The sequence below is a fragment of the Astyanax mexicanus genome, chromosome 9 (genome assembly GCF_023375975.1).
Source record: "Astyanax mexicanus isolate ESR-SI-001 chromosome 9, AstMex3_surface, whole genome shotgun sequence".
NCBI lineage: Eukaryota > Metazoa > Chordata > Actinopteri > Characiformes > Acestrorhamphidae > Astyanax > Astyanax mexicanus.
In genome coordinates, this window is record NC_064416.1 from 19,324,691 (window position 1) to 19,351,243 (window position 26,553).

Here is a 26,553-nt window from a genome sequence, read left to right on the forward strand (position 1 = left end):
ATGCGACTCCAAGGACATGATGTTCAGTGATTAGTATAGAATCCCAGGGATTTTGTTAGTGAATTCATGCCAGGTTATATTACAGCAGTGTCCACCTCATAAAACAGAATTTATGGAGACCATTTGTAGCATCTGGTGGCTTAAACATGCACTGTGCGTGGACAGTGGATCATGAACAGCATCTTAAGTGCTGGGAGAATGAGAGATAGCAAGGCATCAGAGGCTTTTAGACCAATCACTGTAGATAGATACTGCAGGGGCATGCTGAAGCATGTCTCCACTATGTGTACTCATACATGACCTTCACTTCCACTTTTAATCAGGACATGGGATCTCGGTATAACGAATGACAGAGGATGCACCATTCCAGCAATCCTGTAGATAGCTGCTTTACGACTGAGCTGATAATACACCCTATGCTAGGACTGGGGTATCTACAGCAAAGGCTGTTAAATGGCTCAAAGCGGCAGTAACTTTATGGTGATTTTAAGACTCAAGGGTAAGAATTATTATTAATATCTTTTGCAGGTGGTTGTAAACTAGACTACTAATTATGTTAGTGCATATGTTTTGGGAACATATTAACATGATAATTTAATTTTCCATTTACTTATGGTAAATGGACACAATGTGAAAGTTCATAAAAACGTTAGTTGTAGTAAGACTCGACTAACAGACTGTTTATCTACCAATATATATATTTTTCAGATTTGTTAACTAATCTAAACAAATGACAAAGATTTTCATTTTATTTCCGCATGAAACAGTTTCGATTTCAAATGATGGAAAAAAAAAAAAACAAAGTAAAACCTTCAAATATCATTAATATTTGAAAATATATTAAATTTGCTTTTTATTTATTTAACATTATTTTTATATTATTATATTTTACCAAATTAGTGAAATAGATTAAGAAATACTAACAGAATAAATAAATAAATTAAACTTTCCCAAATGTGATCTCATAATGTCAAACCAATGGAATAATACAAAGAAATGTATAGAAATGTACATGAAATTATTCATTACATCCAGTATTTTTCCTACAGCCTGTAAAGATGTGGAAGCACAGTGGGATTGTTCCTCATTCTTGGTCTTAGTCGTGATAATAATGACTGCATTTAGCGACTACAAGAACTACGGATTTTAAACAGCTTCCTTACTAATGGTTTACAAACATGAACAGACTACAGTCGACAGAGGTACTGCCATTTCTGGTGGTCCGTTGTTCAGAATAGCGCCTGTGAGACTCTTCAGATGCTCATGTTTGCATTAACGCTGCTCTTACAAGCCATCAAAACATTGCCCACTGTAAAACATACCTTTTAGGTTTGTACTATTTTCAAGTATTCCCATATTTTCAAAACACATTTCATGAATGAGAGCGACAACGTGCAATTTTTTTTTTAACTGAATGACCCTGTGCGGTTATTTATAATTATTTACTGTGATGCGTCAGTTTAAAACACTGATGATGACTCATTAAATATTGCCTAGATACTTGCATGAGTTACATGTTAATACCTTTGAAACCAAGCTAATTTTTTACAATACAAACAGATTGTCAATTAGTCCAACCAATATGGGAAGGGATTAAAATTGCTATCCCTGAAGTGCAAAAATGTAAATCTTAGCAATTTAATTCCTCATAAATGTATGTTACTTTTGAACAGCACTGCACATACATATCAGTTTACTTACTTGTGTCCCCCACAAACACCAAGTCTACAGATTCTCTAACCAGGGTATGTGTGACTGCGTTACATGACCCGAGCAAACCCCAAACAAACCCTAAATAAATAAATAAATAAATAAAATGGGTGTGTCTAATGATTTAGAACATTTAACTGAGAAGATTAGAAGGTTTTCACTGAAGCAAATGAAAGATCAAAACAGCCCAGGCAAAGTGCTGGGATTAATGCTGTCTTTATTTTGGGTCCTTCATGGGTCAGTCGTTGCCGTCTGTCCTTAAATGCTACAAAGGAACAGCGAGACTTAATGTCCCTGTGAAGTATTTGCTCTCAGAGGTGCTGGGCAAGCAGACTCTTCATATAAATTCATAAACAAACCAAAAACAATCGATTCATTTCTTATGAATTTTCATTGGCTTGAACTGAAGGAAGAACATTTCAGAGATGACACAAGGAAGCAAAAGTAATCTAGGCTTCTATCATTACTGTATGAAGAGCCATGGCTGTACCAAACTAGGACAAAGAAAACATTCTGTGTGGTTTAACAGGTTTGAACGTGATTAATAAACCTGAAATGGCTGTTCAAATCTCAAAGTGGCTAGATATGAAGCAGTTGATCAGTTAAAGCTAGTCAGCTGATGGCTGACGGAAGACAAAGTAGCCCCATTTACACAATCATGGTTCTTTGGGCCTTTTTTCTCCAAATGGAGCTATATATGTCTTTAGACCCTCTCCTGTCCACCACAAGGTCCAGTCTGTGATAAAGAAGATCTGGAAGCACTGTGCAGTTCATACTGGCATATCAACAGTTCATTCTAAAAGGCTCCTGCTGGTAGGATGTGTTTATTATTCCCTGTGGATTCTCCTCTGTTCCCCAGAAGAGAGAGGGCCTCGGTGGATGCAGGAATTTCAGGATCACGGCCAAGAGACAGTCCTGGAGGAGGATAATCCACACCTCCCTCCTGCTCCTCCCCCGGCCCACCCACAGACGCAGCAGCGGCGGCTGCAGCGCACTCCTCTTTAAAGAGTCGGTCGTGCTCTTGCTTCAGCTCTTGGTAAGAACGTGAGAACATGTGAAAGATGGACGTGGCAGGGAAGGCCATGATGAGGATGCCACTCAAAATGCTGCTAAGTGCAACCACCTGGCCGGGGATGCTGCGCGGCACCATGTCGCCGTACCCTACCGTGGTCATGGAGATGATTGCCCACCAGTAGGATGCGGGGATGCTGCTGAAGTCCTGCGCTCCTGTCAGCTCACTCTCAGCCAGGTGGACCAGCGGTGAGAAGAGCGTGACGGCCACACATAAGAAGAGTAGCAGCAGGCCAAACTCACGCGTGCTCCTCCGTACAGTCAGTCCCAATGTCTGCAGGCCTAGAGAGTGGCGTGCCAATCGCATCACGTACAGGATACGCAGTGCCCGCAAGATGCGTAACACCAGACCTAGCTTGTCCAGGTAGCCCTTACCCCCGGCTGGACGTTCGTGTTCGAGCCCAGGATCCTCCTCATCCACAACTAGCGACACGTAGTAGGGCAGGATGGCCATCGCATCAATGATGTTTAGGGGTCCACGTATAAACTGCAACTTGCTGCGTGCCTGAATGAAACGCAGCACAAACTCCAGCGAGAACCAGGCCACACAGACTGTCTCCACGATGAACATGTGGTGGCACTTCTGAGAACATTCGCCCTGTGAAGTAGCAAAAAAAGAGAAAGAGAGAGAAAAAAGAGAGTTAATTAATTAATCTTTGACAAATTGAGTCTCAGTTACCTTCAACACAATGTGGCTCTCTGAAAGCATTACCGCATTTAAATGTAAATTAGACAGACAGTGGCGATGGGGGATTTGGAAAGAGAGATAACATTTAGATAAAAAAGATTGAGGTCAGTCAGGGAGGATAAGGGAGGGTCAGTGATGGACAGAATGGAAGGTTCAGGGAGATAAAGAGAGGGTATAAGATAGACATCACATCATTAATAAAAAGCCTTTGTTTACTTTTGGTATTCAAGTCACATTAACAGATAAGTCTGGTGGAATCAATTAATTACCCTGGGTCAAAGGTCCATCCGTCTTACTGGGGGGAGTGAACACACAAGACAAACAGACTACTGTGCCCTCTAACTGCCCTCTCCACAGAAAGCCAATTAAACACTGCAACGCTTACCCACCGCAATATGCCAGAAACCACTCCTTTCATCCACAGCATCCATCCTTTAAAAGACTCTCATTTTTCCTCCTTAGCACTCATTCATCTTTTACTCTCTGATCCCTCAATCACAGCTAGTAGACAGTAATTTCTTCACTTTACAGTCTCTTTTCAGACCTTGCCTTTATGTACAATATATGTTCTTCAACGTCCCTTGAACTCTGTTACATACAAAGATATATATGTGAAGTTGGGACAGTATAGAAAATACAAAAAATGCGGTCTTTCCTAAATTTACTTTTACTGTTTTTCCAGGACAAACATATTTCATATTATAAAAATATTAGGACAATAAAACACTGAACATTTTATAATGTGCTAAGGATACCAAGTGATGCGCATTTCTTCCTGCACACATCTCTTAAGGTAAACACTAGTACTGGATTGTCGCAGCATTTTAGGCGTCAGAATTCTTCACACATCTTAACTGGGAATAGATCGGGACAGCAGGCTGGCCAGTCCAGTTCCAGCATCCACTTCTATCGCAGCCATAACTCTGTAATACATGCAGCATGTGGTTTTGCATTGTCTTATTAAAATGCATTGATGTCTTTAGAAAAGATATCATCTTCAAGATATTGCTTGATCTCAGTGTTATTTACAGTGTAATAACACATTAATGCAACATCACAGAAGTGTACTGTAACAGCCTCATACCATGACAGAGCTTGGCTTCTGGATATTCTGGAAGGTCCTTTTTGCCTATGGTTCAGAGGATACAGGATCCATTTCCTACAAACAAATATTTGGAATAATGTTTTTTGACATTTGTTTGACCATAATACACTTTCTATGGTGTGAGGGTCAATCTTAGATGCCTCTGAGCCTTTTTTTGGCAGCTGTGCATATAAGTACATACTACAGTGCTTGACACACTTAAATTTTTTCCTGATTCTTGAATTGTTTTCAACAACAAAAGTATTTTCTCATGCATTTGTTAAAAACGGGAGATCCTTTGCCCATCTTTGCTCCTCAAAGACAATTAGCCTTTTGTGGATACTGTATTTGTTATAAAATATTTTCTTTATCATATTAGTAACCTTAAATTGCTTTGGTCTCAGAGTTTTTGGAATGTGTTGCAGACATAAAATGCAGGAATGTATGTATGTTAACCAATTAAATTAAGTTGACCAGACAAAAAATAAAATATTTGCAATAAAAAAGCATTTTTTTTGCATTTTCCACGCTATCACAACTTTTTGTGATTTGTGGGTGTACAGACAGGATGTTTAGCTCACTGGACACAATATTTGTACTATTCATGCCAGACCACACACCTACTCCTTTATACACAGGGCACAGAGCGTTCTATCATGAATGCTTCTCCTTCTATAACTCTGTCTCACATTCATGCATTCATATATTCTCTCCCCACTTCTATTTATCCTCTACCTCTTTTTTTCACACCACTACTTTTCTTTTCGTCCTGCAGTGCTGCAGAAGTGAAAGTGAATGGTGATCAGAACATTATGCATGAGAAAGAAGGCTAACACCTTCCCACTTGTCAGGCTAATTGTCAATTTCTCAGCACTAATGCACTTAGAGTGACCTTATCTCTGTGACTGCTGCTGCAAGAAATGTCAATGACATCTCATTCCGCCCACGAGAATCAATCAGCTGCCACCTCAGCCGCCGCAGTGCCAACATACTGTATATATCCCAGCCTCCTGCTTGCACTCCCAAACTGCTGACATTATTGTTAGAATGTCTACCATTGTACCATTTTATGATAAGCGTTAGTATAAAACAGCACAGCACAGAGGGTCACCCGAAAGCTGTGTAGAATGATTTGAAGGAACAGTGGTACAACGTGGCCTTACTGAGATGAAAAGTGTCATAAAACTGCAATATCAGTGAAGTCATTTGCCAGGGGAACTGTGTGTGTGTGAGTGTGTGTGCATGCGGTGAGCTCCAGTGAAGGGTGCAGTATGAAAGAGTTCCACTGCGGAACAGTCCTCTCAATGGAAGCGAACTCAGGCTAATGAGATGTGCGGACTGGTTTGCGAACGTGACTGTGGAGTGAGGTGGAGTTACGCAGTGGGCTGAATAATTGAAAGAGCTCTGCTATTCAGGAGCATATGCTGTCGTCTCCCTCTGACAATCAGATCTGCTCTTTTATCTGGCTGTACATCACACAACAAACTGATAAATGGTTAAATGAGATGTGACAAAGAATAATGGGGACAAAGCAGACGCACTAGCAGTAGAGCTGCACAATATATTGTTTCAGCATAACCATTGCAAAGGGCGCAAACACAAAAGTTACACTGTAAGAAATGAAATGTTTTGCTTCTTGATACAAATGGATAATTCATGATACATCTACCTGAGGCAGATTATACCTGCTCAATATAATTTATTTCACTCCAATCAGCAACACAGTGTGCATTACTAACCCCAGCAGAGTGTAAATGTTCTGCATATTTTCCCTCTAAAGGTCGAAAATAACCTGCAGACAATTAGAAACTGATTCAATATCAGTATCAACTAACTAACTGACATGGCCAATCCACTTACTGATCCAGAGTCCAGTCCACATTTTACTAAGAATCTGAAGCAGCTGTTGGTTTGCGTAAAATGTTGTATGATTTTACATATTTTAGTGTAGAAATGCCAAAGAGCAAGACAGTTACAAAACGATAAGTAAAGAGAGAGTATGACTGTTTAGCCACTTTATTCAGTTTAATTAAGCACTTGCACTTTTCATGAGTTTTCTCATGAAAAATTACCTACAGCAGCTTCTGTCTGTTGCTGTGTCGGCTTGTAATTAGCAGTGGTTTGTATAAAATGTGTTTGTTTGAAGATATTACAGTCTTTAAATGCTGAAAAATCAGAGGGGTAAAAATATGGTTGCATCATACAATTAGCAATCAATCAATCCCCTTCATTGGTTTCAGGTGACAGTAGCAGATTTGCACTCATGCTTTCCAGAAACACACTAAACTGCAGCAGATGACCCAATGTCTAAAGGTCCTGCTAAAAAGTCCAGCTCAAGACCTGATGAAACCAGAAAAAACATACTGTATACTGGTAGGCAAGCTCATCAACTAGCTCTTAACCAGCATATGGTATGTCTGTGGATGAACAGCTAGATTTTTCACAAGGGGGAATTATTTAAATTACGATATTTAAAAATGTTGCTGATATTATCGCATACGAAACGATATGGAACACCCCTAGTGTGGTGTATTCTTTCTCTGTTTTGTATTATGCTGGACTGGCAGAATATAAAGATTAGTTTGTCGTGCAACAGTTTGGCACAGTTTGTCATATATTGTTACATGTTGAATTTCATACTGTACAAACTCTAAGTCTGCACTAGTCATGTACCATATGGACATATGGTGTTTATTGCAGGAAAATACTATAAATACTGTAATTTTTCCAATTCTGTACAGCCCTTACTTGCAGCTAAAGAATAATGGGACTACATACTTAAAACATTCACATACATTCCAGATCAAACACATTATTTGTGACAAGGGCAAATATCCCTGTAGGTATCCTGTCATGAAACCAGAGAGATACAGATTCCTCCTGTACCCTGCAGAAGAGCTAGCCCCTAGCTGTCTACTCTGCATATACTGGTCCTGCATGCAAAGTAACTTAGTAGGATCAGTGGACTGCTAATCATCAAAGCAATGTACTGTACTGATTTTTTTAAGTCATTAATGGGTGTGAGTAAAATATAAAAAAATCAGTACAGGCAAAGACAGAGAAAAACAGATAATGAGCAGAGGGAAAGAATCAAACAACAAAGTAAAGAACCAATGGCAGGGATTGTGTGCATGTATGTGTGTGTATGTATGAGATAGAGCAGATCACAGAGCTGCACTGCAAACCTCTATCGTCTTGCCCTTCTGTGATGTTTTACAGCCTATGGCTTTTCTTTATAACAGAGAACTGAGAGGCAGAGTATGCGAATATAGGCTTGTCGCAGCATGCTCATACATACATTGAAACAACTGTGATGTGCTCTCTTTTAAATGCAGAAACAAACAAATAAATAAATAAAACATGACAAAGCTGCCCCACAATGCACCCAAACATGAAAAGATGGAATTGCATAAGATGTTGTGTGCTTATGCATATACAGCAGTGATATTGCTCTTTACTTTGCAGTAATTCTGCAAGCCCATTGCACTGTAGTCTTTACTCAGACAAAGTAGCACTATATGCATTGCAATTCAGATCACTCCTTTAAAGAATATAGGTTTATAAGTTCATTTTTACACACTACTCACCTAAATTAAACGACATAAAGCTTTCAGTGTCATATATCAGCCTTGGTACGAGTTTAATACCTCTTAACAAACTGCTTTGATTTCCCAGATTCAATAGACAAGCTGTAAAGGACTAGAATAGTAATTTAAGTGTAGGTAACATAGCCTTAGCATTGTTTGCTTACCAAAAGACTGGCTGCCTTTTGCCTGTCTCTGTGTCAATTTTACGTCACGTGTGATCTACTGTGGCTTTCTGTAGTCTTTATATGGCTTTAATTTTATGCAGTACTATATAGTGTGTCGTGGCATGCTGAGGAATTAAACAGTGCACACAACTTGGCAAATTGTGATTTACAGTAATGGCACCTTAATATTACACTCTCTTCATCTCTTTCTGCATTTCTGACATTTTTCTCACTGTCCATTATGCTCTTTCCAAAAAATATGCACTCTCGAACAGTTTCTGGCATTGAGTCAACAGACCTACGTCATTCAGATTAGTCCTAGAAAAGACCACAGGCAGGGAATGTTTAGGTCAGCATATTGCTTTTCTTTGCCTTCTAATCACCCACACCCCCTAGAGAGCACGTCCAAAGACATAAAGGATAAAGTGAGAGAAAAAAAGCATGCTCCAGGCTATCAGTCAGGGTGTCTGCAATGTACTGTTGGTAAGCCCACGTTTGTGTATGACCTTGAGGTCATTAGTATAACTTTAGACACAGACGGGAACACAGAGCACATCCAGAATCTTAAAGCCATCTGCCCACACTAACATTCTCAGTGTGGTGACACACGTCAGCCTCGCTACCTGACAGATGATCTGATGCACATACTTCCAGGGTTACTCATCCTCTCTCTTTCCCTGTCACACAAATTCTGCTCGGTCCCAAAATGAAAAAACTTTAATCTGCATAATCCGACAAACTGCAGAGCACCGCATTTAAGTCCCTGAATGACATTTGGGAAAGGGAACGAAGCAACTCTCTGTCCAGCACACAAAAGTACAGAAGCTTCAGACAGTGGAGCGTTCTCGTTTCAGGGTTGCTGGAGTACACGTAGAGCCACGCGAACTTCCTCAGAATCTTAAACACATACATGTCCATTCCTCCGCCTCTCCAGCCCGGAGAGTATATTGGAACAGACAGAATCTCATTCGTGCTAACAGTCCAGTCCTTTCCTCTATAATGGAGAGTAATAGACAGACCCTGCCATGAGGGAATGCAGGGATGAGAGACGAAAGAGAAATGAAAATGAGAACGAACTGATACTGAAAGCATGCATGCACATTCACAATTGATGCACCTCCCATATCTGTTCAATTACCCAGCAGAAAACATAAGCTGAGCCCAGCTTTCAATTTATGCAGAATAGTCATATTAACAAACTTGGGCAAGAACATAAAGTGTGCAAAAGTTTTAAGTACTTTAGAATGAAATATTTGAAATGAATTTTACGACATCATAACATATTAAATCATATATTAATATCAGCAGCAAAGCCTTTACATCAGAGTTCGGTGATTAAGTTTGGCTGCGGGCCAGATATTTTCCAAGCCATTACGTGGCGGGTCTTTTGGAAAATTAAGTGTAATGGGATGAAGTGCTAAAGACTAGTAGCTCTCCAGCCCAGAGGGTTGTTGAACCCAATTGCAGAACAGTTGATCTCAAAGCAGGTAAACCCAAAAAGAAAGAAAAAAAAAAAACACACTGCTCCTCACGCGGGATCTAACACGTGTCATCAGGGTCCCGGTCCAATACACTACGGCTGCCCCGGCTAGTGAATTGGGACACGGCTGGAAAAAACTCCTTAAACGAACCTCAGCAAGGGTGAAAATGTGGTAACGGCTTGTTGGTGTTTGTAAGAGTATGTAGTATTGAAAATAGTGATAAAGCAAACAAACACACAGACAAAATAACCCAGGTTATGTTTTCCTTTAATTTAAACAGGCTGTACAATTTACAGTTTGTTTTTATCTATGTAATTAACACAGCCTGTTCTTCAATAAGCAGTGAAATGTAAATGTTCGCAAGTTCAGTAAGTTATAACATACCAAACATACCCTACAGCTGTCCAACAACACTGTCTGATGCTTAAGGTTTTCTAGGTCGCATGGATGCTTGTGAAATTACTGTATTTAGACTGCAGAATATTTATAAAATAATGTGAATTTACGTATTATATTATGTGCAGTTAACCATATTCATGCTGGGGCCGAAGAGCCTGGTTTATGCATTGATATCAACTAATTCGCAAAACATTACTGATCACTGTTTTGGAAATATGACAATCTTCTTCTATATTTATGTTTATACATATGTATTCTAATGTTATTCTGTATTTTACAGGTCAGGTTATTTTACTATACTATTAAAGTATGTAGTACTGTATGAATAAGTTATTTAATAAACTGTGCTCATGGACTCTATTGGATGTCTACTGTATGTAGAGTTCAATGTAAGCAGACACACTTGGTCAGTGCAGTGTTAGTGCACAGTACTGGTAGAATGCCTCGTCTGGCAAGAAGCATAGTTTTGTTCTGCCAGGCTGCAGAAATGCATTATGATGAGCAGTGTGTGTGTGAGAGAGACAGAGACAGAAAGAAAGAGTTTGTATATATTTGTGTGTGTGTGTGTGTGTGCTGCCTGGAGGCAGTGCTGCAAGGTTCTGTCTGCTGAGGGAAGCAGACTTCAGCTTTGAGTCCGATACAGCTGACTGGGCTCTCACACACTTTACATATACACACATGCACACTGCCCTTTTCACACACACACTCGTCACATTTTTGTACCCTCCTCACGCTTTAACACAACTACACACTAAAGAACAGAGACAAATCGGCCTTCAAAGCACAGGACACTCCCTGCAGCCTCAAACACCTGCCAAAAAACTGGCTCAGTAGCATTCAGCCCCGGCCCAGTCAGTCAGCCTGCTCTCCTGTCTGCATGAGCACACTGGGTTCTGTCCAGCTGAATGTGTCCTTAAGGCCATGTTACTGTAAATTCTGTCAGCCAGCTTTATTTCCTCAGCCCAGGAGCAGCTGCTTAATGGTTATGGCTTCTCCATATGCCAGCCCAACTATTCCAACTGCAGTATATTACCATCCTGTAGCAAGGTGCATGTAACTTTTGCTATTACCTGTCAAAAAAAAAAATCACTTTGTGATTAGAGTTATTAAAGCAACATGTAGTAATCATTCTGATATTTCACTGGCATTAATAGTAACAGTTGCTTTCCTACTCAGGGCCAGAATTCTGATACTGCACTCAATAACTTTGGTGATGCTGCACGAGACCCCTCTCCAGAATTGTGTTACATTGTGTAAAATTCTGTATTCTATATTACTCTACCACCTCTGTCTACATGCTTTAGTCATTAAAGATATCCTAGCTTGTAAACAAATGCACATATACAGCTGTCCATTAGGGACACTCAAAGTATATACAGAAGTGGTGTAAAAAGTGGTAAATGTTATCAACACCTGGATTTAATAAGCACTTCTTAAAACAAGCACTTCTCTTTATTATTTTCTTTTTTTCAAAATAGAATGTAATGTATTTTTATACACAGTGACAAAGCGACAAAGCAAGTTGAGATTTTCCTAACTTAAAACAAATGAAGATCCCCAGTCCATTTTGGTTCTTATTGCACTTGCTGTTTCTTCTTTTCCTGTGTTATATGATGCATGATGCACATACAGGAAACTTTCTAGTGAAATTTAAGTGTGTAAGATATTTTTTCTTTTTTATCTTTTTCTCTTAAAACCACACATTTTGCACTTCGGTATTTCCACAATGTTTTGTTTTTATTGACTAGTCGCCCAAAGCCTACTTAGAACCAATGTGTCTCCTCATAAACACTCTTTCAGCATTTGGTTCTCACATCCTGCTATGAAGTCTGACTCTTCCGCCTAATCTATGTCCAGCAGGCTTTCCCCTGAGTGCAGAGTGTTGATGGTCAGGCAGCACTTCTCCAGCACTTAAGCCCACAGAGGCACAGACACTGAACAGGAGCCGGATACCTCCTGTCTGACCATAAACACCAGTGGAAAAAAGAGTGTGGAGATTACAGGATGAATTCCCGCAGAGTGCTCCCTGCATGTGTGTGTGTGTGTGTGGTTGCTTGTGTTTTTGATAAATAGCAATGCGGGCCAGCTAGGAGGTGAGGGGCGTTGGGGGGTCAGAGAAATAGGGACATTGTGTTTCTGAGCATGCGGCTGTGTGCGCGAGTAAACAGAGCACAAACAATGAAAGAATGAAGTAGAGAAAGTGGAGAGGCAGACAGAGGTGACTTTGAGGAGAGAGAGGAAAGAGAGAGACACCCCCATCGCATCGGACGCACGGGGAAATTTAAAGAACCTTGTTTACGCCAGTATACGTTATGCATGTCAAATTAGCGGGGAAAATTCAGAGGGGGGATAAAGTCGGAAGACATTAAAAATGCATCTCTAATTCTGCGAGATTGGTACTTTTGGCCTGGGACTGCTGATGGATGATGCTGTTTACTTCCAGCTCGTCTCTTCGTTCGGTGAATGAATAATAACTGTGTGGAAAGGGGAGTAAAATATGTCTAGTGGTATCCTACTGTCCCTCAACCCCAGCTGCCTGGATTCCTTTAGATAAACTCCACAATGGCTAATGAGGCTCCAAATGCCACTGTGACCCCCTAAATAGCCACTGTCAGTGTGAGAGAATGCCACTGTGGACCGGGCCATGTGTGAGTGTGTGTGGTCATACAGTGAAACTGGAGGTCTTGCAATGTTACAGGACAGTTCTGTAACTTTAGGAGCTTAAATGAGGTCTGATATTTTTGGTCAAAGTAGTTCAAATATTATAAAGCCAAACCTGGAGCTGACATTTTTACCATGCTGTGGCCTGAAAGTCAAGAGCAAAGTCTCAATATACATGTAACATTTCTAGTCTACATTTAAGCAAGAATACACTCTAGGTTCATGCCATAACGTGTAATATTGACACAGCTGTGCTGCGGTCATAGGCACGAGGCTGCAGTGCCAATATTACACATTATAGCACAAACCTCAAGTGTATTATTGCGATTACCCCACAGTTCCATTATCGCTGTTTATTGAAAGATTTTAAGTTAAAGAGGATGGATCTGTTTGGTTATAAAACATCTGCGAGTTAAAATAGTTCCATTGCTGCTCTGTTTGTAGCTGCGCTGTTTGGCTTGTATCATTGCTAGGTTACCTGTATGTGGCGGAGTAATACATGGAGAGCTTTGGTTACAGGGAATTATAGGCTAATAATGGCACTCATAGAACACCTCTCAGCCAATCACATTGCAGACAAATAAAAGGCAAGAAAAGAATAGACAAAGTATAGCAAACTGTTAAGACTAATCTGTAGACATTTAAAAACTGTAAAACAGTTTTTTTTTTCATTATGATGGCATCAGTTTAACCATGTTTAGAAATAGATGATATTAGCAGCAAGAGACTAACCAAAAGGACATTTTCAGATCTCCCCAGTTATTTTACTAAATTTGCCACAAATTTGCTAACAGATTGTCTGTTTTAATTAGAGAACGGAACACATCATAATACAGCTGTCATATTGAGAGTTTCCAGTCCAATTTCAACTTGTAAACTGTTTCTCTATATTGTAACATCTCCATTCTCAGTTATGATTAACTCAGGTTTCTCCACTCTATAAAGCTCTTCTGAATACTGGGGGAAGTATGGAGGCATGGAGCATAGTAGCATGGAGGCTACCGACTCTGGCAACTTCAGCTTACAGAATTCTGTAGATTAATTGCAGTTCGTTTCATGTATACTAGCTTCAGTATTAGATTAATTGGTATTCAATTCATGAGGGTGTATTTTTAATTCAACTCATATATCACATACGCACACACACACACACATACACCCCCACGCTAACACACATACATACAGAGCCCACTACAGCAGCACCACTAAGTATAGTGTGTGTGTGTCCCTAGATTGAAAGAGTGAGTGCACGCAGGATGATCCTGGCATGCTAACACTGTCGGCTTGGAGTCTTCTCTGCTGTACTTCAAAAAGAGTTGAATTTACACCCTCAGCCAGAGACAAAGGGAGCAGAGCAAAAGGCAAGAGAGGGAGAGAGAATGAGAAAGGGAGGGAAAAGGAAAAGCAGCCGCAAAAGAAGGAGGGTAAGAAATAACGAGGGGGGGAAAGCACTGGGCACAAAGGAGATGACCCCATGGAAGATAAAAGGCCAAAGACAGCAGCAATGGTACTGGGCAGTGCATGTATGAGAAAACATGAAAAGAACCAAAGACAGAACAACAAGTCATATACACATGGATAAAAAATAAGCCGGGAGTTAAAACGAGCAGTGATGTAAGAGTGGAAAGGTTGCAGTGAGGCTAGACAGATGAGAAGCAGGAATAAAAACAGAAGAAATGAAGAGGGAGAAGGAACGAGCAAACAATCAGATTGTAAAAGGTCATTCCACTAGTGCTGATTGCTCCCCGTCTATCTGGTTTAAGCTTTACGCATACAGATTTTAAACCGTCCTGCGGTGCAGCGCCTTAAACCCCCACACCTTATCTGAAAGGTGCAGGACAAACCGAGGCAGCCTTGGCTCAGGTGTTTCTTTCCACACTATTTCTGTCTTTGAGTGTTTAAAATTTGAACAGCAGACACTGCACACTCTGGCTGCTCTATGCAAGCCTTCCGAATTGCTATGATTAATGTCCAGGGAAGTCATTAAAGAGCAAATATAATCCTATTCAAAGCACAGCTACGACAGACTGAAAAAAGAAGAAAGAAATGCCCCGTTTTGTCCCGCTGCTGAGAACACATTTTCCTCTATCACCACTCATGAATCACTGCACCTAAAGCTACTGAGAAACCAGAAACACACCTTCATGCTCAGGTCAGTGTGACTCCCATAGCACACTCTGTGATCAATATTGTAAGATGGACTCAAGGAGCAAGGAAACAAAGGAGATGTAATAATAATAAAAATCTCTCATGGCTGAACCCAAATGCTCAAACTTTAATAAGGTCCTATCTCTTTTATTATTAAGCAATACATTTTTATTATTCTAATTCAGATTTTTAGAAGTTTTTTGTTAGTCTTTTTTCTTTTTCTTTATTAATCATTAACTATTATTAAGATACGCAGACAGTCGCAAGTAAAAAAAAAAATATTTATTTGAATAAATTTTGATCACCAACAACCCTGTATTTATTGGCGTGGGATTCAAAAGGTATCTCACAATACGATATTATTACAATAAGTTGCCCACAATAGTGATGATTCTGTGACACTCGATATCGCAAGACAATTTTATATAATAATTTTACAGAATTTGACAACCAGTATATGTAATTATCATGTAATTATCATGACATGCCTAATATTAAATATTAGAAATGCATCCATATGTTGCTGAGTGTAATAAAGATTGTTCTCATTTTCTGGAACCATCTTTGTGTTTAATGTGTTTAGTAGTGGTGTAAAGTGTCACAAATCTCATGTTTCAGAGGAGGCCATATTTCTGTCAGTGATGGATAATTTTTCAGAGCAGCAAAAAATAAAAAATTCAATATAGTAATCTGAGCTTTTAGTCTGACGTAGTTTTTGTTACTGCTTTGTTCATTTCTATTAGTGACTCTTACTTTGACACAGTCCTTTTATTCATTTGCATTAGGGCCTTTTATCTTGACATAGTTAATTTGCTCAATGTGTTGTGTTCAGGTGCTCAAGGCTCAGTGTTTACAAACTGTACCATTATTATCGACACATTGTGTTGATGTGACATACAGCTGCTCAGTCTTTAGGTTTTTACTGCAGTTCTGAATTGAAGTTGAAGGAATTATTACTGTAAAATAATATTGTCTGTAAACCTACACTATAATGGTTAAATTTGAGTGATCAATCTGTGTTTCACATGTCACAAACTGTAGCGGGTGATTTGGACAAATCACAGATTATATGCAGTTGATTACACCACTAACCATGATGTATATGTGCAAAGAGAGAGACAGCATGTTTATTATTCACAGGTTTTTGACAAAAGAGTTTAGTTTTTTAACTGTAATTTTGTATCTTTATATCTGTTTTAAGCCCACAATTCTATGATTTCATATCATAGGGCCTTACTTTATAAACATTGGGGAAAGCTTATTGTCATTTGCCCATGTAAACAAAACTATGTAAACTAAATCCTTCAACAACATGTCCGTCAGCTCCTACGCCAGACTAAAGTGCATGCTGGGCTCTTTTGCAGGTTTGTTAGATTGTTTGGGTCTGAGCTGTGAAAGGCACTCTAATAAGCCTGTGGCCTGTTTGGCTTTATTCAGCATATTTATCTTTCTGCTCATAGTGGGTTTACAAAGTCAGGCTGCCGTTTACACCCTGTAGATGGACATGTATTTGTTTTACTCTGTGGATTTGCTGCCACTTCTTCAAAGAGATGCAACACAGCCACCAGCAGAATGCTTTGTTTAATGATATGCATGTCAACATGCCGACTACAGTACAGAATACCCATTCTGGCAAGTCATGAGCTACTGTCACTGCACACAAAGAGATGAAAGGATGGGTCAGAGAGAAGGTGGCCTATTACCTTTAAAATAGACCCAATCTTGGTTGTTTATCTATTTTCTTTTTCTGTCTTTTATATTGCTCATATTGATGTCTGAAATATATCGTATTTCAGCCCTATCTACACAGCTCTACCATAAATGTTTGGTGTGTTTGTGCTCCCAGATGGTGGCATGGAGATTTCAGCCCTTGTTAGGGGGCAATGCTTTCTCGGTAAAGAAGATTCTTCTAAATTTCTCCATTTACTTTTTCAACGCGGCTCCTAATCACTGTATCTATAACCTAACCTATATCATCTACAGTTGATTTACATTAACTGTAGTGAAGGAAACTAACTTATTGCATTTTTTTTCTTAAATTGAATAATTTGCAGATACATTAGCACATTTGTTTGGAATGATAACCAGCAGGAGAACCATTAGGTTTGACACCCAGGTTCAGCAAGCTGCTATTGTTGGGTCCTTCAGCAAAACCCTGAAAAAATGTATAATCAGGTATTGAAGAAATGTTGAGTTAATGCACCGACAGCTCTTGTCAGCAGAGCTTCACCCAGTATTTCCTTATTTGAACTGAGTGGTGCATCATAATAATTTGTGGTTTGTGGCCTCAGAATCTGCCCACCGCTATTCCTCGGTCCCTGTTCCACACGCCGGGTTGCCAGGTATAGACAACACAGACACAAACAGTGTGCTTCAGCTATGAGAAAGGACGAGCTGGCTATTTTTCTGCTGAACAGGTAATCACTAGGGGTGTCACGATCTCGATATTTTATCGAAATCGAATCGAAATGAGGTCACGATCTCGAGTATCGAAGTCAAAAAGAGGATCGACGATCCCTCCCGCGCGCGCTACGCAAATAGCGCAGCGCGCTACGCAAATGGCGCGGCACCAACACAGCGCATCCTATTCATTTAAATAGAGATAGCCACTGCATGAGCGCAGTCGGCGGGAGTGTGATCACTGTTTTTATCTGTCCAACGGGGGAGGGGGGCGGGGGTTGGGCGCGCAGGTTTTGTATCTGTATCTAACGGAGGGGTGGGTGCGCGCAGGTGAGAGCGTGTGAACTCGCTGAAATGCGTGTGTCAGTGTGACTTGAGAACATTGACTATAGATCACAGTGAGGTGGATTAAAAATCTTAAACTTATAATTGACTACACCTGTTGCTTTCCATTGAATTAAAAAAACATCTTTCTCTCAGATAAAGTAAACACAAGCGTGTTTCTGACTAAAATAAAAGCTTTTCAGGAGAGATATAAGTTATGTGTAAATATTTATAAGACAATACCCACATCACTTATCTAACCAGCCTGTACTGATTTCTGCCCCCCAATAATGCTTTCAATAACCTCTTGTAACCCATGGGAGCCAGGGGTTACACTCTAATAGCCTTTAATAGTCTTCAGTAGCCTTTAAAAGACTTACCTGGCGGCCGTGGTGTGTCCACTAAACTCCGTAGTTATAAACATCCTGAGGTTAGCAGCGCGCTAACTGACCTGTTTATAATGTAATCCGAGCAGTGCCTCCGTGTCGGCTGTTCTAACCTGCTGCTGTTAGCTGCTTGGGCTGAAAGATGAACTGTAGTGAGCTGTATTATCCGGTTAGTGGGGTTAAAACCTTTATTTGTTTACAGAAACAGTAAAAACGGACTGGCTGGGCTCTGTAGCCCGTGGCTGGGCTGTACTGAAGTAGTGACTGAGTGAAGAGAGCGGGGCTTGTGCTGCTGCAGCTCCGACTAGTGGTTTGATGAAGAACTGCAGTTTCACCAGCCATCCACACACAGCTCTGATAAACTGCTTGTTTTAATAGTGCACACTGTTGCTACCAAAAAAAGTCACTAGATGGCATTACCATATATATCTTAATAAATAATAATAATAATATTTATAATATTTATAATAATAATAATAATAATAATAATAATAATAATAAATATATTATTTAAATTTTATGAGGCATAAAATAATAACAAGAAAAAAAAACAAGAAAATCGAGAATCGAATCGAATCGTGACCCTCAAATCGAAAATGAAATCGAATCGAGGATTTAGAGAATCGTGACACCCCTAGTAATCACTGAGCTTTAGTAAGGTTGCTGACCATAGCTAGGTAATTTACCACCAGCACTAGTGTAGCAGAGATTTTGGACACTGCAAACGTATATGGGGCAGAAAACTCCTTCACACACTCACTTTGCATTTATTACTGATAGTTCCTTTAACTCTTATTGTGCCTCATGTGCCACAGCAATGACTGCTCCAGCTTCTACACTAATATATGCCCAGTATATCACTGTGTGTGTGTGCTCAGTAGTGTGTATGTGTGTGTGTTCACTGCACAGATGGTTTAAAGGCAAAATACACATTCTCTTTGTGTGTCCAACAGAGGTACAATAAAAATGTTTGTCTTGTCTTGTCTTGTCTTGAGATATATGACAGCCTAAGTGAGACATGCCAGAATCCTTATGACAGAAAAAATGGCCAACCAGCATCACTTGATGGACAGCCCATGATACAAATAATGACACATTATTTTGCTTTCCACACACACAATAGAACCATAGGGTGTAAAAAAAAGAGGTGTTCCACAGATGAATCAGGTGATGTAAAAACATGCCCATGTGTTAAAAAGGTAAAAGTCATGACCTCCGCAAGTCTGTTCTCCCTAGGTGTTGATCAGGGTAAGTGAATAAGTTATGCAAGTCAGATTTGTGTGTGTGAAAGACTGCGTGTAATTTAGCAGCGGAAAAGGTGCTGTTTCCTCCAGCAGACCTGCTGCATGCCCACTGACATTCTGGAGGTCTTGCAGGAGCCACTTCATTATGCGCTGTGTGTGTTTGCTGATACTGTGGATACCTCGCTGGGCCAGTTCATTACTCCTTGGGTATTTACTGACATAGGGGAGTTCCGCCTTCATTATTCCCCACTAGTTCTGGCTTACATACAGAACACAAACATGAACAAGAGCACTTTTTATGCATGGCAATTAGGACTGGACAATAAATTGATATTAAAATATAGTGCAATAGAAAAAGTTTTTTAAAGAAATCAATTTTTTATATTTTAACATCACTCAGAAGTCAAATATGTCAGTGTTCTGAGGTTCATATACATGTCATAGAAAAAATCACAAATTACACTAATGAAGTATCAGAAATCTTTATCAACCATTTGTGAGTTATTTAGCTTGGAGAAATAGTTTGCTTTGTGGCTAACCGTTTCCAGCCTTACACTATCTAATATGTGAAGTGCCATCAACCAATCATTAAATACCAGCGAGTAATCCAGCTTAAAAAAAAAGTTAGTATTGTGACTTACCACTCCAAAACATAGTTAATACTCAAATAAAGACATATTTGAGTAGCCTAGGATCTCCTGAAAGTAATTAATGGTACATCAAACTATGAAAACATCCCTCAAAACTAGGTTAAAAAAAGGTTCTAAGAGATATACAGTATTTACAGCATCTGGCACTGGCTGACGTTCATTACAGGGTGCTGCCATTAGTTCACTGCATTCAAGTGAAGCAGAAAGGACTGAACACTAAAGGCTTTTATATCCTTGCAAAGTCAGTGTGTGATTACATAAATCCCATGTGGTGGCTTTTGTACAGATCATATTGATATCTGAACTATATTTTAATGATCAAAATGAAGAAGTACGGGGTAAGTCAAGCTGCAGTACATTCTTTTATTTCAAAAACAAAGTAAGGCAGCTTTTAAGATAACAGCCATGGACCGGACATAGCCTAAAAGACAGGCCCCCTCAGCTATTACGTTGGTAGGTATTCAGATATGTCATTTTCTCTTTTGTTTTAGAAATAAAATGGTACACTCTGACTTTTGACTCTCACTGTAAATTGTGATTTAAGTGTTGTCTGTTGTCCAACCCTAATGCATGAGCTTGCTAAGACTTTTGAATATTGTATACAAGGCAAATGCTTACACTGCACTGAGGGGCGTATACAAGCCATTGAGTAAATTGTAAACAGAGCTGCACCGAAGCTGCAAAGAAATGACTAATAGAAGCATAGAGTGCATGGAAAGAGTGTGTTCACTTTTTTCATTCCAAAACAAAGTAGCTGTAAAACAATCCCTACAGAAATGCATCTACAATCCAGTGGTTCCCAATCCTTGTCCTGGACTAATCCTCATCACACTCATGCTAACTCAGAAAGGCCTTGATAAACAGAAGATCGTTGTAGCATGTGTGTTCAACAGAGACCTGAGAGAACAACAAAACATACAGAGGTGCAGGGCTACTCAAGGACCAGGTTTGGAAACCACCAAATGAGGCCTCTCCTGAACCCAAGGAGCACACAAAACTCACCCTGTTCTCCTCCTCCCGCAGGTCCGGCATGGTGCTGATGCAAAGGCTGATCACAGTCACCGCCACCATCAGCACGGACAGACATGCAAACAGCTTCCCTGGTAGGCCTGACTGAGGGTTCTCCACCATGTCCCTCAGGTGGTTCATGAACTTGCGATAGCGGGTCTCCTCCACTGGAGGGCGGATCTGCATGCTGCGACGTCGGCGCTCCTCCTCCCGTCGCTCGTGCTCAGCAACCTCCTCAAGGCGTGTGTACATCTTGCGCTTACAACAACGCTCCATATAGGCCATCTCCACACCCCAGTAAGTCAGCTCGTCATGCAGCGAAAGTGCACACATCTCACGCAGCAGTCGCAGCTTGCCTGCTGCAAGGAAGTTGAGAATAACCCTAAAGGCGCTGGGGCTACGATCGAAGAAGAACTCACGGCGTGCTTCGTCATAGTCGTCGCATACTCTAGCGATCTCCTCAGGGCTGCTGCACATGCGAAGGCGTCCCAGCCGTGTTAGAGGAAACTGCTCCAGTGCGCTCCATGGAAAGGTGTAGCGGTTGCCACCCACATTGATAAGTGCCTGCAGTGCATGGTCCACAGATAGCAGGTCCTCCGGCCGGCGAAGCAAGCGAGCACGCTGGTAGTACACACCCTTGATGGTCTCTGTCTCAGGGATCTCGGTGAAGATGCGGTCAAGGCTGCTGTCGTCACTGACGGAAAGGTTGCTGAAGTCATGGTTGGCGTTGCTGATGATGGGCATGGTGGCATCAGAAGAGCTAGTTGGTCAAAAGACGTCGAGCCGTCGTCTGAGCTTGGGGCCTGAGTGGAGGGAACTGCTGCCTTCATCCAAAGCACAGCAGCACAGCAGATCCCCAACAATGTGGTGCAAAGTTCATGGAGGAGCCATCATTTATTCTCTGCAGAAGAGAACTGCAAACATAAATTAAGCACAGTATAGATTAAACTGCATTTGCATAAAAGTGAAACAGTATGGCATTATCACATTTACATTTGACTGACACAGACATAAAGGTTTGCAAGTAAGGTCAAGAACAGTAAAATTCACACAGCAAATGACACAAAAATATACTTCTTGATTGATATATGGTTTCACATATGTTTATATAGTGTTTGAAATACAGCAGATTTTAGATATATGCAAGAACAAACATATATATTAAGTATGTAACAATTTCAATACATATACAACCCCAAATCAGAAAAGTTTAGACTAAATAATTATGTTATTGTAAGCAGATGATGTTAAAATGTGACTGTTCTACTGTTCACACAGTAGAAACATGTATTGTTTCTACTATTCTGTGGTTGTGTCTGTGTATTGTGTGTAGTATTTGTTGGAGGGAGTGCGTGCCCTTCTCTGAGCTACTCTTTATGCCCTTTTAAATTGCCCCTTGGGGACAAATAAAGTAATCTGAATCTGAATCTGAATCTGAATTGTGATCAGATGAATCAGTTTTCCAGATATTTTTTCAGGAAACTAACCAAACATAGCAAAGACAAAAAGAACCATCCATACTGCTATCAGCAACAAGCCGGGGTCTTTACAGTACACTTCTATGACGCAACATCAAGGCACAAACATACAATGAAATCATTTACAGGGACGGCGTTGAATTTTTCAACAAGACAATACAAAAGCACATGCTACACACATTAGGCCTGGCTGCAGACAAACAAGGTGCCAGAACAGAACTGGTGTGCCTGCTCTCCTGACCTGTCCTCAACAGAGAATGTATGGGAACTTTTAATTTGACAATATGCCTGGCGTATTTTTAGATCTCTGTAGAATTATTTGAAACTTTTAATCACACAATATATCACAAGTCCAACTTAAACATGAGCTCAGAATGTAAGATGAACCCAGAAATATAAGAATCGGTCTGACCCTAAGCTGCAGAGACTTTTTGCAAAACACACAATTCGTCACGCCTTTTTTAAATGTCTAGATAAATAACTCTCATATAACTCTCATTTTTAATCAAAACTAAATTTAACTCTTGTTTCTTGTTAGACCCATATACAGTATGTTACTTCTCCAAAGATATCCAGGCACCTTTTAATTTAATGAATTCAAGTAAGGTGCACTCAGTGCTGACACAGGCAGCTGAATGTGCAAACAAAGCTTGCATAATCTCCATAGAAAAGCACTGTCAATACAATGGGATGCTCTGGATCCTCTGGTCAGCATACCTAATAGCAAGCGCCATCTAGAGGAGGTTAAATCTAATATTTGATTGCTGAAAATCTCTGTAATGCTCTTTGTCTAAGCACTTTACCCAATTTGACTTTTCTATTTGTTTTCTAAATATTCTAAGGACAACAGCAAATGTTTGTGTGATTGTTTGTGGGCAGTGCAGCAGTGCATCTCCATCCTATGAAAACTCCTTAAGTATGAGCTGGCGTTAGAACCAATCATCTAACATCAGGACCTGACTTCACTAATGCTCTTGGGGCTGATGAGCAGAAGCTGTTACTGCAGCAAAGGGGGGTAGGGTAGGGGTGGCAATGATCAGGATAAATGTATGAACATATGGTGTATAATATTTTCTATGCATGTCTGAACAGTCTGTCCAAATGTCTGTAATTTAATCTGAGAATAAATATGAATGAAAATGTTTTCAGATGCCATAAGGGACTCATGTGCTGCAATGAGTGATGGAGAGAAAGCAGGAGGAGTCAGTTAACCTCTCTGCCCCCTGGGGAGCTCACATATTAGCCTCACCGGGGCCTCAGTGCCTAATGTAAATGCTAGGAAAGCGCCAGGCTTCAGTAAGTTCCTGCTGTCAAGGTGCTCCATTACGCCGGAGGAAGGGGAGGAGAGAACGATGAAGTATTTATGAACAGGACCGGTGGAAAGAGTATTCCCGTCGGAGGCGAGGAGCCTCGCTTCGCTGTGTGGAAACTTAATTGAGTGAAGTGTTTGCAGCGTTAACGTTATCACCCAAACACCAGACTGAAGCCTCCAGTGTGTGCATATAATAGAGCTGTATTAAAAATGTAAGATTTGTATCACAAAGAGGGGAGGATATCAACTTGAATACGCCCAACAATGTCTACTGACTGACTTAGTGGATTTAACCCTTTGAAGTCTGAACTATCCAATAATTGCCAGAAATTTCAAGCTTGCTAGAGTGTTAAAGAGAATAAAGAAATAAAACTACACTCCGCACATCATCACTGTCAGTCATATACCTCCAAATATCTTAAAAATGAAGGAAAAATCCTTTACATCTTTCAATGGAAATACATATAAAAGATTTTATTTAAAGTCATTTAAAGCACTTAAATTGGTTAAAATCAATGTGCATTGTATGGAACAACTGCCAGATTTAGATTATGTCAAAAAGTGAAAGTAATATGGGTAATTAACTTATTATACCTTATTAGTAGTACATATTTAACTACTATTAACATTTAAATAACACACTGATGGTGTTGTGTTGCAGGCAGGGGTCTCAAAAACTTGGGTTAGGGTTCTATCAAATATTCTTGTCAAAATCATTAAAAGGTTAACAACAAGTACTTAGTTGTCGTATGCATATTACATAAATAAAACAGGAAACCTTGCATGTTGTTTGCAATGTGGGACTGAAAATGTCCACACACAAAACACAAGCTTTTAGTAGAATCAGATAATTGGCTTATTTATATGTGGTATTAGGGCTGGGTGATACTGCAAGAAAAAAAATAATATTGATATTCTTCAAATAAATCAGCGATTTTCGATTATGATATAGATTTTTAGTTCTTACATAACTTATGTTTCTTTTTTTATCTGTTAACAAACAGCACCATTTGAAGGGATGTTAAATTTATAAAATATTTTTTTTATTTAGTTTCTACTGACTGCCACATAGAAGAGTTGTTTACAGTTTTCTGACAAAAGCAAATGTCTATCTATTGAGATTCTGGCAGCTTCAAAATGTAAAGATGTATCCCATCTTGAAAAATCGCATTAAAACAATAAATCAATTAATCAAATTGGCGTTTATACAAATAATCTCCCAGAACTAGTGTGTAATTTAACACACATAACTAACTGCGACCTCTGGAATGATGGTACTCTATTTAGTAAGTACTTTTTGGATAAGTTTGGGAGATAAGGGGTAGATATGGAGGGGTGGTGGACATTCAACATCCTGACCTACTACTCACTAGAGAGATAAGATAGGTTAATACTCTTCTGTGACTAAACACAATAAAGTCTACTGTCTACTTCCTTGCACAGTAGAGACAGTTAGGTTAGGTTAGCTACTTCCACTAAAAGCAGGGTGAATTCTCTGTTATTTTTATTACTGTTAAAAAGCTAGTGTTACATTAAATGAGCAGGTGTACTAGTAATATGTTGTCTAAATAGTGTAGCATTAGATAGGAAGATTAATTAGCTATCACTCTGAACAGCACAGCTTTAAACAGTGCTAATAATGGTGATATTAAAATATTGAAGCAGCCGTTTAAACATAGAAAAAAAGTCGTTAGATACCCACCACTGCCTGGGCTCGCAGCATTGCCGCTCCTCACTTTTTCAGAAGGACTTTTCTAGTAAAAACCCAGCATTTCTCCTCACAGGACGTCTCACTTCATGTCCCCGTCTTCTGCCCGCCGCTGCAAGCGGAGTCTCCGCGGCTAAAGCCGGCTGAAACAGTCCTGGCAACCCGCACCGCAGAACACACACACGTCCCGTCCCCTCAGTAGCACTGCAAGAAAAAAAGCGGCTTCACCCCACCCGTATTCAGAGCAGCCCTGCGCTCCTGCGCTGCGATTGGCTGGCCAAGTCCTCCCCCTGCGCTGCTATTGGCTAGTAGTTCACAGAACTCCGCTTAGTTCTAGAACTACTAGCCAATCCCCGCGCAGCAGGGCGGGGTTAGTCACATTACGGGTGAGGAAAAAAAACAGGCAGCAATACGTCCGTTAAAAAAAAGAGCGCGCGAGAGCTGCAAAGTTTACGCGCCAAACACACACACACACCGAGACAGAGATGAGTCAGAGCGCGAGCGCACTGTACCGCGCGTCTGTTTGTTTTACACGGTGACGTGGAGCTAGCTGTGTATGCGCGCACCCGACTGCATGAGTTACTGCCCCCAGCCTCGCGCTCCTCACCTCGCGAGCTCCTCACCTCACAGTTCAGGTGTGCCTTAAAACTCCGTTTAAGTCAATATGTACAGTGCAAAACAAAATAAGCTTATTGTCGATATCCAATGAAAACCCAGTCTCTCCATTTTTGTCATTTTTTAAACACTAACTGTTACATACAATGTGTCACAATTGAGTGAAAATCTAAAGGATTGGACCAAAAAAAGTGACCTGAAATGAACTCTTTTTACATCGACTTGAGAAGGTTTTATCTCTCTCTCATAAAGTTGCTGTTTTGGAGATACTGTTTTTTCAATGTATAGCTACGATAAGCAGTACACGCTAAAAAACAAAAGTATGATATAAGTACTTTCTTGTACCCAAGACTTTTTCACTTTTCATAATTGTACCCTCAAAGGTATAATATTGGTCTTTACAGGGTCAGATATGATCCCTCTGAAGTACAAAGT

At 40.1% G+C, this 26,553-nt stretch overlaps 1 protein-coding gene across 1 annotated transcript; it reads right to left on the minus strand.

Moving 5' to 3' along the window:
* Window positions 1–1,910: 1,910 nt before the first annotated feature.
* Window positions 1,911–25,863, minus strand: kcng4a (potassium voltage-gated channel, subfamily G, member 4a). The gene is made up of 3 exons (XM_007250510.4): window positions 25,498–25,863; window positions 21,000–21,919; window positions 1,911–3,379 (listed from the first exon to the last, which is right to left on the minus strand). The coding sequence occupies exons 2-3, from the start codon at window positions 21,747–21,749 to the stop codon at window positions 2,507–2,509; spliced, it is 1,623 nt and encodes a 540-aa protein (XP_007250572.2). The 5' UTR covers window positions 21,750–21,919; window positions 25,498–25,863; the 3' UTR covers window positions 1,911–2,506.
* Window positions 25,864–26,553: the final 690 nt, after the last annotated feature.

Bases quoted from the DNA above. Each gene is read 5' to 3' on its own strand.
- kcng4a (XM_007250510.4), bottom strand. From the start codon at position 21,749: ATGCCCATCATCAGCAACGCCAACCATGACTTCAGCAACCTTTCCGTC. The intron at 3,380-20,999 runs GTGAGTTTTGTG...GCTACTTCACAG, and splicing joins TGCGGGAGGAGGAGAACAGG to GGCGAATGTTCTCAGAAGTG.